The sequence below is a fragment of the Pipistrellus hanaki genome (genome assembly GCF_964339955.1).
Source record: "Pipistrellus hanaki genome assembly, chromosome: 18".
In the NCBI taxonomy this organism is placed as follows: Eukaryota; Metazoa; Chordata; class Mammalia; order Chiroptera; family Vespertilionidae; genus Pipistrellus; species Pipistrellus hanaki.
In genome coordinates this window covers 29,436,208-29,458,493 of record NC_140520.1, presented here as the reverse complement: position 1 = coordinate 29,458,493, position 22,286 = coordinate 29,436,208, and the positions used below count along the sequence as shown (strand labels likewise).

Genomic DNA, 22,286 nt, shown 5'->3' with positions numbered 1-22,286 from the left:
TTCCCTCTACATTTATGAGCTGAAATTCTAGCAAAAAGAAGAGCTTTCTCTCTCCTCCATGACTTGTTTATTTATATCACGGAGGACCACACATCCTCATTTTATTCTATCGCTCACCACCCGTTAGGATCGTTATTTATTTTCTTGCTAAAATTGCCACAGATTTGCCCACTGGGGCCAAATCAGGTTGGCCCCTGTGTCCTTTTGACATGTAACCTACAAATGTTTCCTGTTAGTGCTCACTGCCAGAAACATACAACCCGAATTTAAGCAGGAAGAAACACCAGGCAAATCCAAGTGGAGGAACAACTACAAGATAGTGGGCCTACATGCTTCCACAGTATCAAGGTCATGAGACACAAAGGAAGATCAGAGCATGAAGGGGACATGGCAATGAATGTCACATATGACCCTGGGTTGGATCCCGGACCGAAAAAAAGGATGTCAGAGGGACAACAGGCAAAAATGCGAACGAGACATGTATAGGAGATGGCGTTCTTGTATCAACGGTTCATTTCCCGATTTTGATAATTACATTGTGGTTATGTAAGATGTTAATGTTAGAGAACCTGGGTGAAGGGTACATGACAGCTCTCTGTTCTATTTCTGGGCCTTTTGTTAAAGTCTGCAATTATTTCAAAAATTAAAAGTTAAAAAAAAAATTGAAAATGACTTGTACAGGGAGAGGAGGATAGGTTGGAAGTAGGAGATGAAAAGTGAAAGGAAATATTCCTGGTAACAGTGAGTCAAACGTTCCAGGCTTGGGTCCTCCTTCCCTGCCATGTCCTGTCCAGAATGATCTGCCCACAATGGCTTGGGGCACAGCATGGATTTGTCTCTCCAACAAGATGCACATCCCTTTCTCCACCGCCTCTGCTTGAAAAACCCCAACAGGAGACCCCACTGCTCGGGGCCTCTGGCTCCTGCTGCTATGTTCTCTGGGAAAATCAATTACAGCCAAATTACCTCAGGGGGTTAATTAGCATCGTGTAAGCTGGGTGTCCTCTGTGAGCAGAGCAGCCTGTCAGTCCCCGGTCAGTGAGCAGGGGCGGTGGAGGCAGAGGTTTCCCGGGGAGAAGCCTGCCTTGGGGCTGGGGGGAGGGGGGGCTGCCAGTCAGGGAGTGGACACATGGGGCGGGAGCAGCAGCAGCCAGGGTTGGCAGAGGTGGGAGGTGATGGTAGAGTCCTGGGCTCATTTAAGAGCCCCGATGACACAGGCGCCGAGATCTAGAGGCCACAACTGCATCCACAAGAAGAATTACAGAATAGAGCACGTTCCAGGCCAACAGCTGCTGGAAATCATGACTATCAGGGTGAAGGCGTGGAGCCCTGAGCAGGTTGGGGGGCTGGAGGGGGGTGCAGCTGTCTGAGGGCAGAGGCTGGGACAGCCCTGCAAGCATTCTTTCCTGTGAGATAAATAAATGCACAGGGGAAAGCCAGTGGGCGCCGCCACTGGCCACATCTGAAAGTGCAATGGGATTGGAGAAGCCCAGTCTTTGAGAGGCAGTGTCTACAGTCTCAGAGCACCTTCCTATTGGTTGCCTGAGGGCCTGGGTGCAGAAACCTGCCTCCAGCACTGCGCTTCCCCTGGGATATGCTGCCCTGGGCATGGACGGCCTCTCTCTGGTCCATAGCAGCTGGACAGGTCAGATATAGAGGAAGGGGAAGTATGACTGCTTGTTTTATGTTACTTGAGCAAAAAGGTAAAGGCTTTAAGCATGGTTTTGTAATCAAATACATCCAAGCTAAAATTGGGGCTCTGACGCTTAATGGCTGTGTGAACTTGGGCAACTTACTCCCTTCCTCGGAGCCACGTTGTCTTCCTCTGTCAAATGGAGCTGGGAATGTACACTTCCCAAGGTGGGTGTGAGGACCGCATGAGACTGTGCCAACCAAAGCCATGCATGGATATGTGCTCCCCCTCCAAATGACCCCGCTGTAGGTTACCCATATTCGTTTGGCCAAAACCGGTTTGGCTCAGTGGATAGAGCGTTGGCCTGCTGACTGAGAGGTTCCGGGTTCAATTCTGGTCAAGGGCATGTACCTTGGTTGTGGGCACATCCCCAGTAAGAGGTGTGCAGGAGGCAGCTGATCGATGACTCTCTCCCATCGATGTTTCTAACTCTCTATCCCTCTCTCTTCCTCTCTGTAAAAAACAAATAAAACATATTTTTAAAAAACACCAATATTCGTTTGACCGCGAGGGTTTTCTTTGCTCTGCTCTGCATCTTGGATATGATCATAAGGATGCTTCAGAGGTTTCCCAGGACCAGGCTACCCATGGGAGAGCAGAGGTGCTTTCTTTGGCCGGGAGGGAGCGCGAGGCAGGGAAAGGAACAGAGCTCCTGCTTAAAACGCAGTCCATGGCGGTGCCTGCCCAGGCCTCTACACCATAGAACCAGAGGAAGTGCAATTGGTTTCCCAGCCACAGAGACAGTCAGTGGACTGGGAGCGGTGAAGGGTGATGAGTACGTTCATGCCGGCCAAGTTAAACTCTGAGATGCCTCTCCCAGGCCGCCCGAACCACAGCAGCTGCATTTCCACGTACATCACCTATTCATTGTCCTTTGCAATTTGCTATTCAGGAAACATCATGCTTTTTTTTTTTTTTCAGGATAATGAATTGCCTGTTTCTTTCCATTAAAATGCACATACAACATGGGACAGAGTAAACCCTGGGAAATGGCACGGTGGCTGAGGTAGTGCCTGCCTTTCCTCCTTCCGTGTTCAACTGTGTGACTTGGAGCTAATCTCAGCTGCTGAAACCCCATTTCTGCTGAGGAAAGCGAAACCTGCTTTCCGAAACGTTCACCTACCACACGGCCAATTTCCCATCCAGTGCCGTCACCCGTTCCCGGCCAGCAGGCCTGGCTCTGCCTCTCTTGTTGGGTACATGCACATTCTTGCACAGGCGCGAGAGCACACCTCTGTGCACTTGTCACTGACACCTGGACGAGGGCCATCGCGACACCCCCGAGGGGACAAGAACTCTTCCACCGAGGCTCGGCTGGCACTCCCGTCCCACTGCCTTGGGGTTAGCTCCTGGCCATCCCACTCTGCCCTGGAGCACGGGGGACTCACCTCGGTGATCTGCGGGTTGGAGCACTTCACGTTATGGCTGGACCAGTCGAGCCAGGGGCTGGAGGGGCTGGCGCAGTGCTGGTGGAGGGTGCACCTGCGTTCGCCACTGCACCAGCCGCACTCAAACTTCCGGTCGGCCTTGAGGCACAGGCCGCAGCTCTCCCGCTGGGCCGCACACTTATAGAGGTGGACTGCAAAGACAGAAGGGCGGACTCAGAGGGGGTGGGCCGGGGCTTCCCACAATTGACCCTCTTCTTACAGGTGTGACAGACACATCCCCAGCCAAAGATAGCATCAATAATCGTCCTGATCATTGCCAGAACAATGGATGAACCATTCACAATAAGTGGGACATCTTAGCAATCACTGAAAGGCAATACAGTGCCCTCGCTGGTTTGGCTCCATGGATCGAGCGTCGACCAGAAGGTCACGGTTTCATTCCAGTCAATTGCGGGCTCCATCCATAGTAGTGGCAGGCAGGAGGCAGCCAATCAATGATTCTCATCATTGATGTTTCTATCTCTCTCTCCCTTCTTTTCTGAAATCAATAATAAAATATTTTAAAAATATAAAGGCAATACATACACTTTTAATATTACTGAAAAGTTCTGGCTCCAGATTGAATCAGATTGTGGGCTTGAATGGAAGCTTCACCCCTCCTGAGCCACGTGACAAAGACTTTGACCTCCTGGGACCTTGTTTACTTAATCCATACATGGGGATAATCGTCGTTTTCTGTGAGGTTTGAGTGAGATGTAATCTATTCAGTGCTAAGCACTGGGCCTGTAACATTCCTGATGTTCTGTACCTGCTTATTGTCTTTTCTTTGAACACAAACTACCTTCTTATGCCTCACATGCGGCCTCATCCTGAGATGGGAGGACTAACTTCCCCATTTCACATAAAAATGCAGCTCAGAGCTCAGCTGGCATGGCTCAGGGGTTGAGCGTCAACCTATAAACCAGGAGGTCACTGTTTAATTCCTGGTTGGGGCACATGCCCACGTTGTGGGCTTGATCCCCAGTGTAAGGGCATATAGGAGGTGGCTGATCAGTGATTCTCTCTCATCGTTGATGTTTCTATCTCTCTTTCCCTCTTTCTTCCTCTCTGAAATCAATAAAAAAATATTTTTAAGAAATGAAGCTCAGAGATTTGTTCACTCTTGGAGCTCACTTAGGTGAGTGCCCCAAGCTGGGATCCTGGGATCCTGAAATTCCACTTGGCTGTGCTGCTGGACTGAGCAAGGAGGCAGCTGGCCCTGCACAGTGGGAAGAGGTGTCAGAAAGGGTTACCACCGTCCTGCTCCTGCCCCTGTGGATGGAGAGGCTGTCCCCAGAGAGGACAAAGTGGCCACGTAGCAGGTCACTTTGAAGTCTGCAAATCCATTGCTGCTGCTCTTGTCATTCCCTGACTTAAAGCCCTTGCCCAACCAGTTAGCAGAACGTTGTCTTGTGAGCCTGGGGTTTGGTTGTTGCCTGCTGGGTGTTTTGAACTCATGAGTTCCAAGTAGAATCTATAGAAGCAGAATACTCAGAAAGTGGTTTTCAGCTCAAGTCAAGCAGACATAGCTTTCAGGATTCCTGGCATGACTCTGCGGGAGGCCGTGTGCAGGCCCCAGGGAAGGAGTGATTGTTTTATTCTTCCACAGGTTCTCATCCTGTTCCTCTGCTCTGTTAAGTGTCTCCAGTCCCAGCTGTAGAGACGAGATTTAAACACCCACCTGCCCATGGCTTCCTACGGTAGGAATCCTAGGAAACAGGAGTCTTACACTGAGCAAGCACATACTGAGCATCTGTCACTGTGCACAAAGGGTCCATGTCTAGCATCTCATGGGATGCTCAGGATGACCTTGAGAAAGGAGGTCATGGTTCCATTCCAGGTCAGGGCACATGGTTCAATTCCTGGGTTGCAGGCTAGATGGATCGCCAGTGTGGGGTGTGCAGGAGGCTGCCGATACATGATTCTCTCTCATCTTTGATGTTTCTATCCCTCTCTCTCCCCTGCTCCCTTTGTGAAATAAAAAAAAATATATATTTAAAAAATAATCAATGTGTGCTCATCAAATTGGAGGTACCTTTGTCATGTCTTGAGAGCAAGATGGAATGTTGGTATTGACTGAACTGAGGTTACACCTGCCTGGCACATGGGAGGAGCGGCACACGATGAATGAGGGTGAGCCTCTGGGGGAGCCCCCTGCCTCAGCCCAGCTCCTTCCTGAACTTGCTGTGCCCGCTGTGCACTTGAGTCCCCACGCTGGCCTCTCCTACCCACTCCGGGACCGGCGGAGCAGCCTTGAAAACCTTCTTTGTGCAAGGACGGGACCAGAACCAGATTGGAAACAAGATCCCCATTTCCAGGGCAGCCGGTGGGACATGCCACCTGCTGCTCTCCTGGGTCAGGTTCCACAGACACTTCAAAGCCTTCGGGAGCCGAGGAGAGCCGTGACGAGCCGGCAGCCATAGAGGATGCTCTGGTTGTAATAAAACAGGGGTCCCAACAGGACTCCTTTGATGGCTCCAAATGTTGCTCTCGGGCCCTCGGAAGTGTTCCGCCGATGGAGGCGGCGTGTTATTCATGGCACAGCGGCCGCAGGCTCTGATCCCGCAGGCCCCGTCCTTGCCCGGGGTCACAGACAGATCAAAACGCTACCCAGAGCCGAAACCGGTTTGGCTCAGCAGTGGAGTGTCGGCCTGCAGACTGAAGGGTCCCAGGTTCGATTCCGATCAAGGCATGTACATTGGTTACGGGCACATCCCCAGTAGGGGGTGTGCAAGAGGCAGCTGGTCGATGTTTCTCTCTCATCGACGTTTCTAGCTCTCCATCCCTCTCCCTTCCTCTCTGTAAGAAAAATCAATAAGATATATTTAAAAACAAACGAACAAAAACAAACAAACAAACAAAAACGCTACCCAGAGGGAGCCGCTCACCTTTCAGATCCTGAGGGTTGTCGATGATGAAGTTGCCATTCCACACCACAGCGAAGTCCACGGCCAGGTTGCTGATGTCCATCCCATCGTACTGGTACTGCGGGAGAGGGCAGAGGCACATGCTGGTGAGGCTGCCTCAGGGGCAGGGATGCTGGGTGTCTCAGGGGACTGGGGCTACAGCAGGAAAGGAGCGAGGGGCTCCAGTTCCCTGGGCCGAGAAAGCATCAGAGGGCTGATCAGAGGAACCCCATGTGCCGCTCAAATATCTCTGAGGCCCTCACCCTGGCTCCTAGCTCAGTGGTCAGCAAACTCATTAGTCAACAGAGCCAAATATCAACAGTTCAATGATTGAAGTTTCTGTTGAGAGCCAAATTTTTTAAACTTAAATTTCTTCTAATGCCACTTCTTCAAAATAGACTTGCCCAGGCCGAAAACAGACTTCTGCGCATGGGCCACAAAGTTTCAATAGCACTGTACGTGGTATTTTGTGGAAGAGCCACACTCAAGGGACCAAAGAGCCGAATGTGGCTTGAGAGCCGCAGTTTGCCCACCACGGGCCTAGTTACTAAGGCCAACAGGATCCTGCTCAAACCCCTTAGCTCTGCATTCAATGCCTTCCAGATCCAAACCGACTCCTCCAACCTTCTCCTTCTCTGCTCTCCTCCAGAAATTTCTGAATCCACTTGGCTGCACACCTACTCGCCCATGTCCCCCCCCCCCCCCCCCCATGTTTCTGCTCTCTCCTCACAAGGAATGGCCCCCTCTGCCTATGGCATGGTCCTTCACAAACCCTTATCTTCCTGGGCTAGCTCAGACTCGCCTTCCCCAGGTGTCTCCTTTGCCAGCCCTGCCAGCCCTCTCCAGGCTCTCTGTCCCCTGGGGCTGCCAACTTCTGTCTTCAACCTGGGACTGTTTCCTGTGCAAGTCTACTCTCTCCAGAGGTGCATGTGCTGCCTGCAAACCAAGAGCCTCCAGCAGAGCATGTGAGTAACACACGGTTGGCTGGGGCCTGCATGGTTCTTTCTTTCTGCACCTGAGCTTGACCTTGGGTCAACACTCTGCTAGGTAAGGGCCCAGAGCCTCATGGGCAGATACCTGATCAGCTCTGCCACGAACAGCCTCAAGCTGTGGCCGGGAGTCGACTCTCTATGGTGCTGCCCCCACACAGGACGTGTAACCCCTCCACACACGTCAGAAGAGCCTCTCTCTGTGGCCCAGGCCATGTGTCTCCATGAAGGGGACTTCTGGGAACCCCCTCTGCAGGAACAGCCTCAGCCTCAGCCACTTAGCTCTCAGGGCATGTCCCCATCAGCCCTTTTGCCCGGAGGGCCCCCCTCCCCCCACCTTCTCCCTTTGTTGTTCCATTTCTTTCTTGTCCCAACTTCCCTTTGTGCTTGGCGGCCTTCCACCGATTACAAATTCCATCAAGCGCCTGTGACCCGGCAATCTGACAGCTCCCTGATAACAGGCCCAGATCCTCTTTATCTCTCCCCAGCGAATTAGCTTCCCTCAACACCTTTGTCACATCACCCCCCCATCTCCCGCTGACCTCCCACCTGCAGAGACAGGGAGTTGGCAGATAGGAGATCTTCTCCGGGCTGCTATTATAATTAAACACCTCGGGCTTTCTGTCTGGCGTTTGTTCCTTTGTTTGGAATTGGTTGAACCCTGGCTGCTCTTGAAATGCAGGACCTCCACTTCTTCCTTCCTTCCCTCCTCCCCCCATCCCATCCTGCTTTCCTGCTGGTCCCTCCTGTTGGTTTATCCACTCCCTGAATGGGGACGGGGTTTGTGGGGTCTGGCTGGCTTTGGCTGAAGTTTCACCAAAGTCCGAGAGGCGCTCATCCAACTCAGAGGGCCCAGCGCTCTGGGTCTGCCTTTAGGATGCTCAGAGCAGTCTAGCTCCTCTGACACCGTCGCCTGATCGATGCTTGCGGCGGGGGGAGGGGGGGGGAAAGGGGGGGGCACACACACACCTGGTGAGCGTGCCTGCCCTTCTGTCCTCTGCCTCTGGGATCCGCCTGTGGACCTGGGAGGTTCTGGAAGCTGGGGCAGGCCAGGCTGAGGCCTTGGCAGGGGTGAGAGAAGCCCTGCTTCTGGCAGGGCCCAGGCCCTGGTCCTCTTACCGAGCTGTTCTGGCACTGGACGCTGGAGCTGTTGAAGCGCAGGGCGGGCACCCGGTGGACAGCCCCCTGGATGTTGAGGACACACTCGTAGCCTCGCTGGCCGGACTGAGGCTGGGGCAGGTTTCGAGCCTTCAGGGTGATGGGCTTCACTTCCCCGACAGGTATCAAGATCTCCTCTGTGGGCACCAGCTGGGGGCAGTCCTGGGAGAGCAAGCAGAGAGGTTCCGTCTGTCCGGCTCACACCTTCCTGCTCACCAGAGCCAGGGCAGAGGACAGGCCAGACCCTCTGGTGTCCAGATGCCAGGCCAGACCCTCTGGTGTCCAGATGGGCTGCCCGGAAGAAAGACATGCCTCCCTCCAGGGGCACGTGGCACCAGCAGGGAAAACGAGATTGATCTCTTAGCTCCCGGCCTTGATCGCGTTATTCCCAACCCGCAAGTTGTCCTGGACCTGGTATGCATGTTACCCTTCAGGAATTAATTTCCAGGCACTGGTGTGGCAGCATGTGGATTTTATCTCCCGAGACACGGGATGAAAGAGGCTCCCTGTGTCTCTGCCTCCAACCCGGAACCCCCCTCCTCTCGGTTCCATGCATCTCCCCAGCCCCTCGTGCTGTCCCTGCCTGAGGCGGTCTGTTATCGGCAGCCTCAGCTCCCAGCTCCCACAGAGGCCTTCCCAGGAGTCTGGTCAGCCTCCCAGCAATGCTCTGAGCCCTGGCTCTGGCCTTTTATCTCATTTCATTACCAGGCCCTGCATGGATGCCACGTTGCTTTGAAAACAAAACTGAAACACACACACACACACACACACACACACACACACACACACACACCCCAGGTCTTGATGGGGAGAGGCTCTGAGAAGGACCCTGAGAAAGGAAGTGATTGCTTTCCCCCAGTTCTGTTCCTAGATGCTGCTTCTCCAGCCCCAATGCAGCCCCGATCCCCTGCCCACTTTGTCCCTGTCTAAGGAAGACAGAGTCCAGTAGCCTCGCTCAGTGAGGACCTGGCTGTCACCTCCCCCTGCAACCATTTCTTGTTTCTAGGGATCAATGAGGAAAATTCTGGAAGATGGTGCTTCTCTCCCTATCCCCTTCCTGTCTGCTGTAATTCGCAGAGGGTGCTCTGGGGAGTCTGGGGGGAAGTTCCCATGGAAACCCATCTAGGAGGCCTGCACGAAGCTCCGATGCTGACCCCGGCCTGCGGGCCAGCTGCAGGCGAGGACCCAATCAGGTGAGCTTTCCACAAGAGCTGGGATCACAGGGTGACCCCAGAAAGAGGGGTCCCTGTTCAGAAGTCAGCCCCTCAAGCTGCCAACTCATAAACTTGCTCTTTCCCGGGTTTTCACCTTTATTCCCTGTGGGTACTCTTGACAGAGCCTTTCATATATTTATAGCCCAGAAAAAAAAAATAAACACCACTTTAGGGAAAGCCAGGCATCCTACGGTACTGCTTCCTGTGAGTGGCTAAAAAAAAATCCCATCGAGTCTAATAAATTGGAATGTTAATTTAGACTAGAAATGAGGCCGAGGTACGGTGTGCGTGTGTGTGCGTGTGTGTGTGTGTGTGTGTGTGTGTGCGTGTGTGTGCGTGCGTGTGTGTGTGTGTGAGAGAGAGAGAGAGAGAGAGAGAGAGAGAGAGAGAGAGAATAAATAAATCTTCAGACCTGGAACTAGTTGACACATTGTAAATGATGGCCGTTGTTTTTCATCTCTAATGAGCCCGGAGAACAAATTCAGATTTCAGCAGCAGAGCATTAAAGCTGTGCTTTTGGAAGTATAATGTCTTGGGTTAGTAAACAGGATTGTAGAATGCTTTTAACTTCAACAAAAAAGATATACTTCTATAGGTATTGGTTTTATTATGTGCAATATTATAGATGCACACACATGTACACATCCTCGCTCTTTGTCTGGGCTAAATCTGATTCAGCTTGGAGGTTAAAGAATCAAGAGAAGAGACTTTATGAGGGCTCTTAGGAGGTTTTCTTTTTCTTTCTTTTTTTTTTTCCTAAGAAATTCTAACATTTTACAAAAATTCCTTATGGTCTGCTGTTTTAGACCGACCTTCTGGCAATACATTTAAAGACAAATTTTTTAAAAAAAATTTATTAATTTCAGAGAGGAAGGAAGAGAGAGGGAGGGAGGGTGGGAGGGGGAGAGAGAGAGAGAGAAAGAAAGAGAGAGAGAGAGGGAGAGATCAATGATGCGAGAGAATCATTGATTTACTGCCTCCTGCACGCCCCCCACTGGGGATCGCATCGGCAACCTGAGTATATGCCCTGACCAGGAATCAAACCGGTGACCTATTGGTTCCTGGGTCAATGCTCAGCCTCTGAGCTACACCCGGCTGGGCTAAAGACAGTTTTCCTGGGGGCTTCCCAAATGCCTAAACAGGCTCCAAGACTGCCCCAGGAGACAAGGATGGCTTATGCTTTTGCTTGTGGATTTGGCTGTTCCTCTCAGGCCATAGAGAGTAGGATTCGTCCTGCTAGTCTTCCAGGCAAAAGAAAAAAAAATGGTTGGCAGCCAGGTCCATGCCTTCTTGGGAAACAGGGGAAGACAGAGACCCATGGGGCTGTGAGAACCTCTGGAGGACGCAGCCCTGAGGGGGCAGCAAGTCTTGGGTGGGAATTAGTGGCCGGGGCTGAAGGCAGGCGCAGCAGAGCGGGTGGCCGAGAAAATGGCTGAATTGTCGGAAATGCAATACCTCCGGAGCCTGAGGAAGGTGATGGCTTTCATCAGCTACAATGAGGCCTCTCCAACCTGTTTGCTTCTGTGACAGCTTCAGCTAAAACAATAAGAATAAACACACACACACACACACACACACACACACACACACACCACACACACACACACGCACACACAGTTCCTGTCCTAATAACAAGAGACAAAAAGCCATGCTATGCTTCTTCTTCCGTGGGACGTAAGGACTGTCACTAACATTGATAAGATGCCTGTTGCTACTATTGGCCTCCCAGCGTGGACCGGCCTCTGGAGCTCATCTTATTCCTCTGTTTCTAGGCACAGCACCATCTCCTTCGCAGCCACCCGAGTCGCCATCAGGATGAACAGAGGTGTTCGGGAATATCCCAGGGGCACGGGGAGGCTGGGAGGAGGCAACACAACCCCAGGGAGGGCAGGACCCTGGCACAGGAGCCCTAGGACCTTAGGGTGGCATCGCCCTCCCGTTCCGCTGTGCATCGCCAGCGTTCCGTGCTGGGGACCCTCCACGTGGGAGAAACGGCTTCTCCCACGTGAAAATGGCATTATCTTCACCCACTGGACTTCAAAGAGAGAGAGCAGCCAGCATCCCGGGCCACTAATCGGATTTATTTGGTTCTATCTTTCCCCTGGGGCAGGGCATAAAGAAGATATTTATGTATCTACATCTCACTAGGCCTGGCTTAGCCATGGAGGGAGATGAGCTTTTAAAGCTGAAAGCCACACATACTCCCGTGCACGCTGCTCGCTAACACCGTGTCGCGGCTGGATCCAGCCCGGGGAAGGGGAGATTTGGGGGCTCCCATCAGAGATCCCCTGTGCTCTGAGCAGTGGAAGAGGAGGGAGGTTTAGTTCACGACCTTAAGGGAGTTCAAGAGGTGGTTCAACTGCAATTCCGTTTCCTCACCTAGAAAACGGGGCCGAGAATCACTGACGACACTAGCTTGCATGAAAGGGTATAAAAGTATGTCGTCAATGGCAATACATGGGATGAACCAGGTTAAATACTACTACTGCATATTTCTCCCATGTGTCTACCTAAACCTCAGTTTATTTTTCCTTCATAAAGTCCACTTCATAGAGTAAATGAGATACACAGATATTTAAAAGATTGCTTATAGAGTAAGCACTCAGTAAGTGTTTACTGCTGTGTTTTCATCTTTTGCACCTGCCTTCGCTCCAGAATAGCGGTTCCTTGTTGTCAAGTCTCCGCGTGGAGTTGGGCCAGCAGTCCTCTGGAAGGAAGTGAGCAGACTGACCACACGGGCCGGTGGCCTCTGTCTCTGGGTGTGGCACTAGGGACCCACCTTCCAGGGGCAGTTTCTCCCCCGCCTGAACCCTTAGGACCAGCAGCAGCGGGCCAGACCGGTCAGGTCCTCCCGTGCGGCTGTGGCCATGCAGACAGAGACGCTAACTGGCCCTGATTTTCAGGAGAAAGCAGACTGTACTCAGCTTTTTTTAGATGCTTACGTTCTCCGCAGCCTTGGGCAAAAATCCTGAATTTGTAGCATCTTGGCTACTATATATGTCAGATATGAATTATGTGAAACTGCAGGTCTGTTGCGAGAATCAATTGAGATGCCATATGTCAGTGGTTCTCAATCTTCGGGCGAACCTGGGATGAGGCCCAAGAATTTGAATTTCTAACAAGTTCCCAGGTGCTGTGGCTGCTGCTCTGTACCCCCCCTATCCCCCCCCCACACACACACACTGAGAGCTCCTGTCACATGTGAGAGAACTACAAACGTGTAACGCCTTCGTGTTGCTATGCGAATCAACGCAGCTCATCAGTTATATGTTGTTTCTAGGAAGTACAGACCTAACATTTTGATTCAGTGTTAGGGGGTGCCTTACTGCAAGTATAAAAGAGATATTCTAGGAACCCCGAAGAGGCACCTACGGGGTTTCCCATCCCCAGAAGAACCTGAGGCTGTCAGAGAGGACTCCTAGTCGAGTTGGGGAACCTCTCCAAAGCTGGACACGTGCATCTTTGCTGCCCCCACATTCTTTGGAATGGGGTTCCCAGAGGCAGAGCTCTGGACAGAGAGCAGGGCTGGGAGTGGTGGGGGCGGGGTGGGGGGAAAGACGGGGTGGATAGAGTGGGGGGGGGAGCTATGTGTTGGGATGGGCTGCACAGTGGTGAGGCCTGGCAACCCGCTGCACCTTATTTCCCTTCCTGAGAAGACTCAGGGGCTGATGGAGTCTGGGCTTCCCTCACCGGCTTCTGGAGAGCCCACCAGGACCCGAGGCCGGTGCCTATGAGCAGGAAGAGAGGGATCCACCCCATTCCAGCTCAGGGAGGTGGGAGGTGCAGGGAGACAAAGGCACCTCTCCTACTCCAGGGAACAGACGTTGAGAATGAAAAGCAAAACTACAAGGCGATGGGTCCCCCCCAGGCCTCTTTCCGGACTGATTCAATCCTGAGGTGCAAGGGGTGGGTGCGGGCTCCTCTCAGGCTCAGCTCTGCGGACTGCCTGGATGAACCTCAGGCCTGAATCTCAGCCCCGGGGCTGAGAGGGAGCTGTGTCCCAGTGGCTTCTAAAAGGCGCAATGGAGGCCGGCATGCTTCCAATTAGCCTTCTGGGGCCCAGCCACCCCCCCCCCCCCACCACCACCACCACCTCCACACCAGGCAGTTTATTTGTCTTGCTCTGTGACACTCCTGCCCTCGCTCCAGCTGCTGGCGGTTGCAGGCTTGGCTTTGGGTTTCTCCTGCCCGAGGGGGAGCCCCTAGGAGCAAATGCAGCAGCTGTTCCTTCTTGTCCTGAGTCTCTCTCTGTCTCTGCCTCTCTCTCTCTCTCTCTCTCTCTCTCTCTCTCTCTCTCTCTCTCTCTTACTCTCCTGTGGTCCACCTCCATTTATTTATGTTTTGGTTTTTTTTTTTAAAGGAACTTAGCAGTTTAGAAGTGGCCAATGTGAAGGCCAGTCTCTGAGACTATCTGGATCCTTTGCTGCCTGAGCTGGTCTGCCTGTGGCTTCTATGCTTCCTGTCCCACCTCCCTCCCTTCCTATTCTTCCACTCATTCCCAAACTGGGGTGACCAGCCCACTCCATTCTCTCCATGCGCTCTCAGGCCTCTCCGACCAGCGAGAAGACAGGCCTGAGAGCAGTTTCAGCTCCTGCAGAACCCCGGGCTGGACTGGGTTCCCAGGGTCCATGAAGACCCGTGCACTGCTTACTGGTTGGCTCTGTCAAAGCCCAGCAACTGGCTGGAGAAGAAAGCTTTCCTGGGTTTTTAAGCGACTACTCCATATCTCATCCCATCAGGAGGCACCTGGGGTGGGTCTGTTCCATTGGGCACTGTCTCTGTTTCTCTTATATGACAGGCAAATTCCTTTTTTTTTTGGCTGACTATAACACATATTGCTTCAGAAACTAAGAGTTCAAGGCCAAGGGTATGTGTTTGGGAAACCTTTCAAAGGCCTACTTCCTTTTTTATTTTAATTTAAAAACTCCCTTTAGCTTTCTTGAGGTGTAATCGACAAATAAAATTGTAAGATATTTGAGGTGTGCGGTGTGCTATATATCAAGGCCTACTTTGTTATGTTTATCCATGAAAGCAACCAGCACATCTATCAAGAGTAGGAGACACATGAGACTCTATTTCTTGATATCTTAGACACATAGATCCAAGGAACCCTTTCTATCAATGGCATTAGGGTAGAGTGGTCCATTCATTCTTTCAGGCATGCATCCCACAAGCATTCCACAAACGTTCACTGAGGACTTAAAGATGTAACCTTTGCCTGCAAGGATCTTGCGGTTTAGTGCAGAGGGAGACATGCGTAGAGAGGCTATAGCAATAAGTGCAAATGCTACTCGTCACTTATTTATGTTTGTGGATTTCTAAAAGGTAGACTAAGAGGGGATGATTAGCCCTAGCCAGTATGGCTCAGTGGATACAGTGTTGGACCAAAGACTGAATGGCCCCAGGTTTGATCTTAGTCAAGGGCATATACCTCAGTTGCAGACCTGATCCCTGGCCTTGGTCTGGGCCTATGTAGGAGGCAACCAATTGATGTGTCTCTGTCACATTGATGTTTCTCTCTCTCCGTCTTCCCCCCTCCCTTCCACTCTCTCTAAAAGTCAATGGAAAAATATCCTTGCTTGAAAATTATAAGGAAAAAAAAAAAAAGAGGGGTGTGTATATATGCACATGTGCATTTGTGTGAATGCATAAAATCTCTACAATTGTTCAAATGCAGCCACTGACTACCCATAGGTGTGAAGAGCACTGGGAAGGGGAAGGGTAATTGACCAAGCAGGCTTCATTGTACCAAGGCAGAGCGTGGACATGTAAGAAAGTCCACATCAGTGAATCATCATTGGATGGAATATTTATAGAAAGATAAGCAATTGTTTTTCCATTGTTTTGAAAACAAAGGTGGGTCAGGCCTTAGGGATGAAACATTGACTACATAATAAAATGGGACTTTTAGCAAGGCCTGGTTCTTTTCACTCACTGAATTTCTCTCTCTATAGGCCACCCACCCAGTCATACATCAGAGTCAAAGAATCACTGAATTTCACACTTGGAAGAGAAGCTGGCATGAAAGAATGGTTGAGAGTGAATGTTCCATTTAACTAGACCATGCCTGCAGCCAAGCAAAGGGCTTAGACTCAAAGAATAAATGCCATTCACCACACTTTCTAGACCCTGGAGTCTGTTTGGTGGGATATGTTTCCTCTAAGCTTTCAGCCTCCACCTTCCGTTCCCCTCAAGCTTTTGAATTCATAGAGTCTTGGGAGTCTAGCAGATACAGTGCACTTTCTCTGCCTCTGGGTTGTTTCCTGCCATGTTCCGAACTTTATAACAACAGGGCTTTCTCACATGTAGAATCTCTGGAAGGAGACCAAGATGGGCAGAAGCCAGGAGATTGACCATCTGAAAGGGAGGGCCACTCAGATTCACTGGGAACAATGCCAGGCCAACGTGATCCCCGCTTACCTCCGAAATATTGATCCGGCCCTCCTGGAAGGAGCAGGTGGTGGGGTCGTGAGTGCAGAGGTTGCGGTACTTGCACCAATGGCAGCGGAAGGCGCTGTTGACACAAGACAGGCACCTGCCAAGGACGAACAGTTAGAGGCCAAGAGAAGGAAGCAGAGAGGGAAGATAAGGGCATGAGGTAGCCTATGTAGCCTGATATTAGTCTGTTTTCCTAGTCTTATTCTCAGGAGAGTATATTGATGGGGCAGCCCTCAACACTGATCATTGTGGATTCTCCTTCTAAGCTCTTCACAGGATGAGAGAACTGAAAAAAAATAAATAAATGAGTCCAGAGTAGAAATATTGTAACTTATGAAGCACAGGTGTGCTAGAGCTGGCCTGTATCAGTTCATGAGAACCGGTTATTTATAGCCTCAGGAATTTTGCAAGTGGGTTGATAGCTTGAAGTAGGCCACAGGGAGTATTTACACCATAGGAATTGGCAAACACCAATATGAAGTTTTCCAGGCAAATTCCACTTTTCTGGCTGAGTAAAACATATTGCTTCAGAAACTAAGAGTTCAAACCCAATGGAGTGTGTTTGGGAAACCCTTCAAAAGCCTACTTATAAGACAAAAAGGCTGAAAGAGCACTGGGGTAGAAACTGGGCAGCTCTGATTCCAGTCTTGCCTCTGCCTCTGCCACTGGGGTCACCCCGAGTGAGTCACTCCACTTTCTGAGTAGGAATGTCTTCATCTGTTTGTAATCAAACTTTCCTGGCTCCTCCAAAGGGATGTTTAGCATCAAATCAGAGAATGTATAGGAAATGGTTTTGAAAAATACAATGCTAAATGTATTATTTTCAAGTCCTTAAATGACCTGTTATTTCAAACTCTCACATCACATTTGTAAATGATTGGTTCACATCACTTGTGTTCCTGAGCTTTGGGAGTTAAACAGTATTAAATGGAAACGTTGTCTGGCTCTGACCAAGTAGCCAGGCATAGGTGGCAGTAGGCTGTGTGGCTCATGCATTTTTGCCAGGGTGAGCGCTTCCCTCCCTGCTGTTCTACCTGCAGGATGTGCATATGACTTTGGCTCTGTGTGTATGACCAGACCATTATAATGGGAATGGGTTCTGTGACTGGGTTGGTCTTCCTGCCCCTCCACAGCTTCCTTAGCCTAGCCTTTCATGACTGGACAACCTGGAGGGCTATGTGTTGGGTGCATTAGCCAACTCCATTCATCTCCCCCATTTGTTTTCCCTCCCGATATGCCTAAAGGGACTTCATTTATGAGCTTAGGCCAGATTGACTGATTCTTGCTAACACCTTGCGATTCAGCAAGTAAATAATGACCATGGTCCAAGGATGGTGAGATGGAATTCTAAGCCTGGCTCTTCCACGGACTGATTTTGTGTCTTTCGTTGAAGCACTTGTCCTCTGCAGGCCTCAGTTGACACTAAAAGGAAAGACTGAACTTGGTTCGGTGACTTTTTACTATGAATGCCAAGAGAGACAGTTTTTGGTAATAAAAGGATGGAACCTGTGCTGCCAAGGAGACCTGCTTTCTTTCTTTTCTTTTTTTTTTTTTTTGTCTTCCGTAAGACTTGCTGCTTGGGACAGCACCTCTGTTGCCACAGCAATGCATGACTGAAAGTGGTGACATCGCACTGGACTGCCATGGAGATGCGAATGCGCTCACAAACAGTGTCTTCCATCACCACTGTGTTGGGGTCTGAGAAGAAGGTTGGGAGGTTCTTTTCCCAAGATGCTTGCATTTCCCAGAACCCGGATATCTGGGATTAGAATCAGTGGCTAGTGGGCAGTGCTGTCTGTTTTGCCTTCAGCCCTATTGCCCTGCCCTGGCTCCTCCCCATTTTTAATACCTGTCCTTTCTCAGCACATCTGTTGATTTGTCCCAAATGGGGCTCAGCCATGTCTCCTTCCTTAACTACTGGGGAGGCCCGAGAACTCTAGCAGATGATTCTAATCATCAAAATCAAGAGCAGAGAAGGGGAGAAATGAGGACTGGCTCATTGGTCTGTTTTAAGGGCTAAAGATTCCTCTCAGGTTTAGCTGCAAACAGACCCTCTCCCCATGTGGCTGCTGAGCCCATCATGCCCACCCTATAGACGTGATGCCTCGGACATCTGCCTATTATGTAGACCTCAGGCTGTCCTTGTCCCAAACAATGGGAAAAATGGGTCCATAGAATATTCCCAATTACTGTTTCCTCTGGTATGATCTCGCTCCTTGCTGAATGTCCAAGGTCACTGGTCCAGTGACCATTGTTCCCGCTTTGTATGAAACAAGGCTCAGTTTCTTTCCCAGAGAAAATCAGCAGAAACTGAATGTGGATCCATTTCTTCATTGCTCCTAGCTCTTCCAGCTTCCTAAGCAGCTGTAGGACTCATAGCTGTGGGCACCCATTGGTAGACATTCTGCTGCCATAGAAGCTGGTGAAGTCAGTTGAGCTATATTCAAGCCCCTCTGGAGGCTGGGGTTTAATCTGGTTCCCACCTCCTTTTTAAAAAGTTGAAGGCTGGGTTTGGACCACAGTGGAGTTAAACGCTCCTTTCCCTCTCCCAGCCCAGGTCCTTATCCTGGGTGCTGGGCAAGGCTATTGCCCCATCCCAGTCCCTCCTCTGGGGGTAGCTGCATGCAGAGCTGAGTCTTATCTCTGAGTCCCTCTTCATTTGGTCATGGATGACATGCCTACACTCTACCCACTGTCAATCTCTATGTTCAAATGCTCCACCAATTGGTCAGAAATGAAGACTTTTTCTTATGGTTCTGGACCATGGTCCTTATCTTTTACTTCAAACTTTCTTTTAGCTTGAGAGCTGGAAGTAGGGTTTTGGGTGTGTGTGTGGGTGGGTGGGGGGGTGGGTGGGGGAGAGACAGGCAAGGGAGTCTGAATGAGACCAGAGGCTCTGGTTGTGATTGCCATTCAGATGAATGGAACTGAATAAACTGAATGGAACTGGAAAGTAACCTTGATGGAGAACTTCCCCTGTTCCAGACAATGCACTGGGCCCCGTAGGAAGACTGGGAGGTGAATACGATATGATCCGAGCTCAGAGAAACCCCACACCCACATCCAGACCCAGGGCAAGGCTCTGGCGAGGACTTACAGTTGGTGGGCACTGCAGTTGTAGAACTTGAACTCGGTGCTGACAAATATCTTCCCCGTCTCCTTGGATCTCAGCTGCAGCTCTAGCCCAAACCAGTCTGGAAAAATAAAGAAAAAAGGATGGAGGTGGCAACCTGCGGGCCCGGTGGAGAGCCTGAGGGCAAACCATTTGGCAATCTCAGGGCGCGCAGGGCACAGGTGGTAGACAGCACCTGCCTGAGTCATCTCTTCAGAGTCCCTTTCATCCTGCTGAGACCCAGGGGGCCCCACACCCTGGCTTAGGGAGGAAGTCATCCGTCACATCCCACAGAGCCCCAGGCTTTGGTCTGGCAAGTTCAGCTACTGAAACACTTTTAGAAGGATTAAGCCAGAACCCCCTCAAGCCTCCAGTTCTACGGAGAGCAGCCCGCTGGAAACCACTGGCTGAAGCCACAGCCATTCCGAGAACGGTAGTCTAGAAAAATGCTTTGTACACCAGTGCAGCCTTAACCCAAACGGGAGCGAGGGGTTTCCTTGTTCCTCCGTTTCTCTTTGAGGCGTGTCAGTTGGCTCTCAAACTCGTTCTATAGCCCATTTGGGCGTTGGGCACAAGGAGACTTGGTCAGGCAACTTCTGTGTTGGTTCTGGTCACCCCGGTTCCCAGCATTCTCTACTCCTGGACTCCCTCAGAGGGCCGGCCCCGGCATGTGACTCTGGTGGCAGACACTTCTTACCTTGATCCAATGGGATGACAGGAACATCCTTGGACCCAGGTGAGATGCAGATGACTTGGGTCCCAGACACCTGTCCCTCCACCTCCGTCAGGTTTCCGAAGGCACATTTGATGCCCGCAGACAGGTCTGGAGCATCGTTCACAACCAGGCTGAGCTGTGGGAGGAGCAAAGAGCTGCAAAGAGACTCGGGAGCCAAGAGCTGATGCCCTTGGAAGAGCCTCAGGGACCTGGAGACCTGGCCGTGGTCCTGGCCCTGCCATTGCCATGGCCTCTCATCTGCCTGACTTCATCTCTGAGAAAGGATGCTGATGTAGATGATTTGGCTTTGACACTGAACAATTCAGCAACGCTGCCAGGGTCAATGGTCTTTATTAATATTATTATGAATGACTGGGGTTGGGTGCCCTAGGGGGAAAGGTACCCATATCCATCTCAGACACCGCTAATTTTGACATGAAACCATGCAAGCTTGAAAGAAAGTCATGAGCTGAGCCCTTCCCAAGCTGTAGCCTTGGCTCCTAGGAGATTAAGGGTCACCAGCCTGGAGGTTTCCGGGAGCTTACCAGGCTGGTGAGAGGCAGCCAGCTCCTCACTCTGGCTGCCTGTTCTTAGAGGTTCTGGGGCTGCTTATCAATGGGGTGGACATGTTCGAGTTTCTGTTTATTTGTCCCTCTTGGGCTCTCGGCCTGCTGGCAGCTCCCCTGGAGGGGCAGTCACTTCCCAGGGTGCACAGAGGATGAGAGAAGGCGGGGAATGGGCACCAGTGACGTGGATGATGTCAGCTGTCACCTGGAACAGCTTCTGGTGACCTAGGCCAGAGGTGTCCAGCCTTTTCAAGTGTGAACACCCTCCTTGGAATGGTAAAATCATCCCCAACTGCCAGAAGAATCTGCTGCTCGAGAAACCATTGAATGGCAAGATGCTGCACTGAATTCAATGCACTTGGAAGTGAGCTTGTACTCAATTACCACAATATCACCTCTAAGTGAAATTTAGAACAGTATGTGAGAAATGACACTGGCTCCCTCGGGCGGTGGGGGGTGCCCAGAAGGGGTCACAGTGACATCAGCCCTGTGGCCTTCGCACTGGGAGTCGTGACATCGATGGGTCTCCCTGGGTCTTCCTACGGGCACCTGGTGGGACTTAGCAGCAGCGGGCTTGGCAGACACAGTGGGTGTCCCCTCGCCTCCCCATACATTTGCTTGCTGCTGAATCTCTGCCCCAGTTTCGTTTCCATGGGGCCCAGAGACTTAGGTACAAACTCCGCTACTTGTTCCCTCAGCTCCCTGGGAGCCAAAACCTCCCCGTGGGGATGAATGAACGGGAATCTTGGAAGGTTCATTAACTAATTAACATTCGTGAATGCTCATAAACCTTCAGAATGAAATAATTGTGAGGGGCCCTGAGGACATGAAATATTTGGGGTTGCACTTTGACAGGTGGTTAAGGGCTATTGTCTTCTCTTTAATATTCTCTTTAAGCACACACACACACTGTGAATTAAGTCTCTCTCTCTCTCTCTCTCTCTCTTTCTCACACACACACACACACACACACACACACACACGCAACTCTCAGGTTTCTGTGAAGGGCTGTGTGAGTGGAGGATTATAAATATAGCATCTACCAAAGAACGCGTTATCTACTATCGGATTGCAGGATGTTGTAGATGCTGGTTGCTAAATGCAAAATCGAGGTTTACAAAACAGATCAATGGATAATGAATTTGCAAGGCGTATGCAGGAGGACGGTGCCCTTTCCCATGGCAGTTGCCGCGGGTTTTCTATAAATATAGCTTCCGTGGAGCATGCAAAGCACGATCCATTTACAGCTTCCTGTGTGAGTGTTAAAGGGACCCGCCCACCCGTGTGTGCGCTCCGTGTCCCCCCATCCTCCTGGGTGACTGACTTACCAGCCGGCTGTGCTCGGACACGGAGATGCTGCTGGGATGCACCTCGAGGCTCATGCACTGGCTGATGCTGGCAGCAAATCGGTTAGGCTCCCAGGCCCGCTGGCACTTGTCCCTGCGGGAGCACCTGCCACAGACACAGATTCGCAAGAGGTCAGGGCTCCATTGTCCCCCAAGGCGTAAGGGAGAGGGATTTGCTGCTCTGAGGCTGTGACCGGTCCCCTCATTACAGCTTTCTCCCAACCCTGAGGCTTGGGTGCCTCCCAGATGGTCTCTACGGCAGTGAAAGACAGGCTAGGAGGAAGTGGATTAACTCCCAGAATGAGAAGTTCGGTTTGGACACAAAGCATAGCCCTTAGTTAGCATCTTTATAGGGTTCTCAATGAGCAAGGGAGGGGAGGTGGGGATCATGAGCACACAGAAGGCTAAGAATATAAACTCTGGAGCCAGGCGACTTGAGTTCTAATCCAAATCAACTGCATGCCAGCTGTGGCCCTTTGGGGAAATCATTTAATCTCTCCCTGCCTCAGTTTCCCCAACTGTAAAATGTTGACCCTTATCTCAAAGGGTTGTGGTAAAGATTACATGAGTTATTGCTTAGAAAATGGCCTCCTGGCCCTTGTAGTAGTAATAATAATAATAATAATAATAATACTATCAATGATGACTATTACTATTCTTCTCCAGGGATATTTGAAAGTCTGCCCATGGGTCTTAGCTATGTGGGGCAGCGTACATATGAT

The 22,286-nt window shown here is 50.9% G+C and overlaps 1 protein-coding gene across 1 annotated transcript in view; it reads right to left on the bottom strand.

The window, feature by feature from the left end:
• PLXNA2 (plexin A2) overlaps positions 1 to 22,286 on the bottom strand; it is a 211,183-nt gene that overhangs the window by 50,006 nt on the left and 138,891 nt on the right. Inside the window, exons 6-12 of the mRNA XM_084865273.1 lie at positions 21,547 to 21,670; positions 19,635 to 19,788; positions 18,923 to 19,019; positions 15,808 to 15,922; positions 8,135 to 8,335; positions 6,009 to 6,105; positions 3,082 to 3,272 (exon numbers count right to left, since the gene is read on the bottom strand). Coding sequence (XP_084721399.1) covers positions 3,082 to 3,272; positions 6,009 to 6,105; positions 8,135 to 8,335; positions 15,808 to 15,922; positions 18,923 to 19,019; positions 19,635 to 19,788; positions 21,547 to 21,670 — 979 coding nt within the window. The remainder of the gene's footprint in view (positions 1 to 3,081; positions 3,273 to 6,008; positions 6,106 to 8,134; positions 8,336 to 15,807; positions 15,923 to 18,922; positions 19,020 to 19,634; positions 19,789 to 21,546; positions 21,671 to 22,286) is intronic.